Source organism: Hippocampus comes, unplaced genomic scaffold, assembly GCF_001891065.2.
Source record: "Hippocampus comes isolate QL1 unplaced genomic scaffold, H_comes_QL1_v1.1 scaffold67, whole genome shotgun sequence".
NCBI classification, from domain to species: domain Eukaryota; kingdom Metazoa; phylum Chordata; class Actinopteri; order Syngnathiformes; family Syngnathidae; genus Hippocampus; species Hippocampus comes.
In genome coordinates, this window is record NW_017805221.1 from 550,454 (window position 1) to 554,706 (window position 4,253).

General features: G+C 46.1%; 1 protein-coding gene across 1 annotated transcript in view; it reads left to right on the forward strand.

The window, feature by feature from the left end:
• Positions 1 to 347: 347 nt before the first annotated feature.
• The window catches only part of LOC109515274 (protein argonaute-3-like), a 16,405-nt gene continuing 12,499 nt past the window's right edge, over positions 348 to 4,253 (forward strand). The window contains exon 1 of the mRNA XM_019868937.1: positions 348 to 1,173. Within this exon, the coding sequence (XP_019724496.1) occupies positions 1,155 to 1,173 (19 nt within the window). The 5' untranslated portion in view covers positions 348 to 1,154. The remainder of the gene's footprint in view (positions 1,174 to 4,253) is intronic.

The window sequence follows — 4,253 nt, forward strand, 5'->3', positions numbered from 1 at the left end:
AGGAAAAAATGATATTTGTTCTAGTACATGACTAAATCGCGTGAATTCTATTGTTAAATCACTCCCTTCTGGCAATGTCGCTCAAAAGTTAGCCTTACATTATTCATACTTATATTCATTTTTAATTACTGTATACAGTACCATTAATTAAATGAATTATTTCATATACTTATAATGGAACCTACGAGATCACATCATGTATATGTTGATTTACGTAAACAAGAAAACTCCACAAACTCACAATAATTAGTAGGTGTAAATAGTGGAACACAAAAGTACTCGTAATCCATGTGGGAGCGAACATGACATTCACAGCATCACCGACAACGTAATTGTGCCGAAACAGGAAGTTATGGGAGGAGCTCTAGTCGTGACGTAACCGGTGCCAAAGCCGACTTGCCCATATTTAGCAAGCTCGACGCGGAGAGATTCCCCAGCCAGACAGCTTCACATTTCATCTGTCATCCTCGGGAAAAATCTCAACTCTTTCGGCGTACACCGAGGACTTGACAGCTGGGTTTTATTGTATTTTATTTTTTCAGTTTTGGCCAACCGGGCTGTCGAAGACGATCAAGCCGGCAAAAGTGCCTGTTTTGCTGGGTTTTTTTTTCGCCCCTTACTTCCCTCCTTCATAAAAGTAACCGTCACAATTCCACCTCGTCGCCAGCGAGCTAACCGGCTAATGTTAGCCCGTTCGCCCGACGTGTAATTACGAGTGACACGGTTTTAAATCCACTCCAAAGGTGCCTCTTCGGCTTCTGAGCACTCTTTAACCCCGCTGCGATGACTTCCTGACCGCAGATATACTTTTTAATGCCCCCCTCCCCTAACAAATAAGGCTTCGCGAGCGAGCTAGCTAAACCGAGGGGCGCCGCGCTAACAGCGGGATTGGACGCGTTCCCAACGGCGAGGAGGTGGTGGAGGGGCGGCCTTAGGCTTGACAGCTTCCCCCAGGCAAGGCGGGCTCGAAGAGGCCTGGAGTCCGCCATTCTGCGGGGGCACAGGCGTCGCTGAGCCGCGGGGAGACACCGGCTTGAAGGGAGGAGAAGCCGGAGGAGGGAGGAAGCAAGGAGGAATCGCGCAGGGTTTTTTTTCTCATTTGTTTGCTTTTGCCAAGTGGGATCCGGGAAGTAAACCGGGCAGTGACCTCATGAATGGAAATCGGAACCTCAGGTAAGACATTTTCTTCGATTTGACTGCGTTATTTTAGTTTTCTCTGGGGCCTTGCAGGTGAACCACCGGCCAAGTTGTTTACCGTAGGCAGGGAGACCGTCACCACACACACCAAGTGGAAACAGAATAATGCGGTGTTTCCCAACATGTATTGGGCAAAGTTCATATCTTCGAGGAGTAGACTATTACAGCGCACCACCAGTTGTCACCAAAAGTGGAAACTGTATTTTCCAGTGGATGAGCGTTTGCCGTCCCTGTGCTGTGCTGTTACCCTACGTCACTTGCATTGATAGTTGAACATTCACTCCAAATAAGCAACGATTTTTTTTCCCCATCCAGATTCACGTTTCAGCGTTCGCCTTTGGAGGTGCAACAATATTAATCAACAACTGTTTTGTTATTCTAGTTTTGTTAATTCTTTTGAGTCATTGTTCAATTGAAAAATGTTCTTATCCTCCAATTTTAGCCACTTGACAGTAAATAAGTCTGATTTTTGTTGAGCTCCATGACATTCGACAGATTATTCCTTGTAATTAATCAACGTAACATTGGCTAAAAAATCTAAAGGAATCATTTTGATTCCATGTTTTTTAATAGCTCAAAAAAATTCTTTATCTGATTACTCAGCTAATCGGTGGCATAATCGGTAGAATTTTGTATTTTAACATTTTCTACAGCTGCAGCACTCGTGAGGAATTTTACAGACCAATTTACTGAAATTGAATAATTTTTCGATTCACACTGGTTTGGAATCACTTGGTTAATAAAGCCTTGCCATTCATGTAAGTTAGTGACGTAAATAGAAAGAAAGCAGCGAAAAATGGACACCGCTGCCCTTCAATCTTCATTAGAGCTACTTTGTTATTGTAATAGTTAAAATCCTAAATAGAGCATATTTCATAACACCTTCCAGCTCGTCTGACAGCACAACCCTTAAGAATGATTGAAAAATGTCTCTTTCAGCTAATAGTTTATGTTGGACAGAAAAATTCACCAGTTGACAAGTTTGTAATTTGCAAATCGGCGAGGGTCCCCTACATTTTCTTTTTAAGGGAAGCTACGAGTGACAGTGGTTTCTCCTTTCAAGGCTGCGGGTGACCCCTCACTAACCTCAATAGATTTGGTTGTGGCAAACAAGCTCTGGCTGCACTTGTTACGTTAGGCCTTGAATCATGACTCTAAAAGCGTACAGCCAGTGTTGAGTGCTCCAAAGTGCTCACCATTATGACAAAACAGCAGGTGCATTTTTGTCCCGTTGGTGTCGAATCCCCGCTGGAGCTAAATTTCGGTGAAAGTGGTGTCGGCTGAGTTCTTGACGTCCTCAAAATGCGCCTCCATCTTTGACACCACACGCTCTGCCCTCAATAGATGGCGTACGCAAAAAAAGCTTTGGCATTTTGAGAAATGACACCTGCTCCAAATGGTTGTTCGATTCGGTGCGCGGGTCTTTCAGATTCTTAGCCCCTGGCCTGGTCATGATAGACGTGTCCACGAGATTCTGTGTCGGTAGTTGAAACTGGTATTGGGTAGCTCATTTTATATTTGTATTTTTTTCCAGCGCTTGTGCTAGTGCTAGTTCCGATCCAGCGCCCAGCTTAGTACCAGTTCTTTCTTTTTCCACCACCGAAATTGGCTCTAGCTCCGGTGCTTAAGTTGGCCCCAATTATATCTTGGGTCAGACTGCACCAACTCCGTCAGTGTTTGCGGGGGAACGGGTTATCATGACGACCGCAGATGTAGAAGGAAGGACTCCCTGGACACACAGAAGTTTGAGCGGTAAACTCTGGCACAATAGTGTTCCACCGGAAGAGTGATGGCGGATGTGTTCAGCAAGCGATCGCGGATCTCCGACTAGCTGCCGGTCTCATGATCATCTACAACGATTAAGGAATGCATGATCAGCGTTTGCTGATTGCATGTCCCTGACTCTTTGATACTGTTATATACACGTGTTATTGATGCTGTGCTAAGTCGCCTAGCACTTGCTAACTGCGCCTTGTGATTAACAGCGCAAGGCGCTCTTGACCGAACGTCGCTGTAAGCGGGAATAAGCACCAAGTTTCTTTGGGTGGAAATGGGGTGTCGGAGAATCCTCGAAATGAGCGTGACGCTTAAACCTCAAGTGTCAAACTCCGGTCTTTGGGGGGGGGGGGCTCTCTGCTGCATGTTTTCGATGTTTCCCTCATCACCACAGCCGATTAAAGTGATCGGGATCGTTATCGGTGGGTTGGGGACATCTCAAACATGCGGGATAGCGGCCCTCCAGGACCGCAATTTGACACCTGTGTACGACCCCAAGGAAAGAACCCTTCAAATTTCCCCAATGGCAAGCACAAGTCACTGTAATGGTAACTACTGTGTTGACTGTTGGAAATATCCCCCACCTCCTCCTGTATTCGCCTGGCAATAAGGCAAATGTCAAAGAGTCGTTGACAGGCGAGCGCTCTCCCGCTCGTGATCCCAGTGGCGGTTAAACGGCCCCAACGGCCCGGCTTTGTCCGCGCTGTCCTGGAAGCGTTCCACTTATGTGACCGTACCAACCGACTGGCCTGAGGTGCGGTTGACATTTGATCTTCAACTGCACCCCCGCCCCCTCCCCTTTCCCCAACCCATTCCTCTCCCTCCCCTTTTCTTCTCATTAGTTTGTCAGCACTTCTCGTGGCATGTAACATGAGGGATCAGGAGGTGTTTTCCCAGTACCCAGCACCGTATGATCACAACAACTCACGGTGCTCCGTGAAGCGATGCAACGGGTTAAAATTGCCAAAATAGTTCCTCCTCTTATACTGACTTGACCGCCCTTGCTCAGGAGTAATAACAGTTTTTAATTTAAAAAAAAAAATTAAATTTCTTTGATGTTATTTGATAATCTTTCATTTATTTGGCAAATTACCGCTCTCAGATTTTCACTTCAACCAAAAGATCATCAGCAATTCTCTTGCGATACTTGCGTGCAACGACTACTCGCTTTTCTTCAAAACTTTTCATTCCTTGGGCGATTTGCTCGACTTTTGGACGGAATCCCCTGTAACATGGAAGCAGGGGGTGAGGGGTGGGGGTGGGGGGGTCTGCTCTCAACA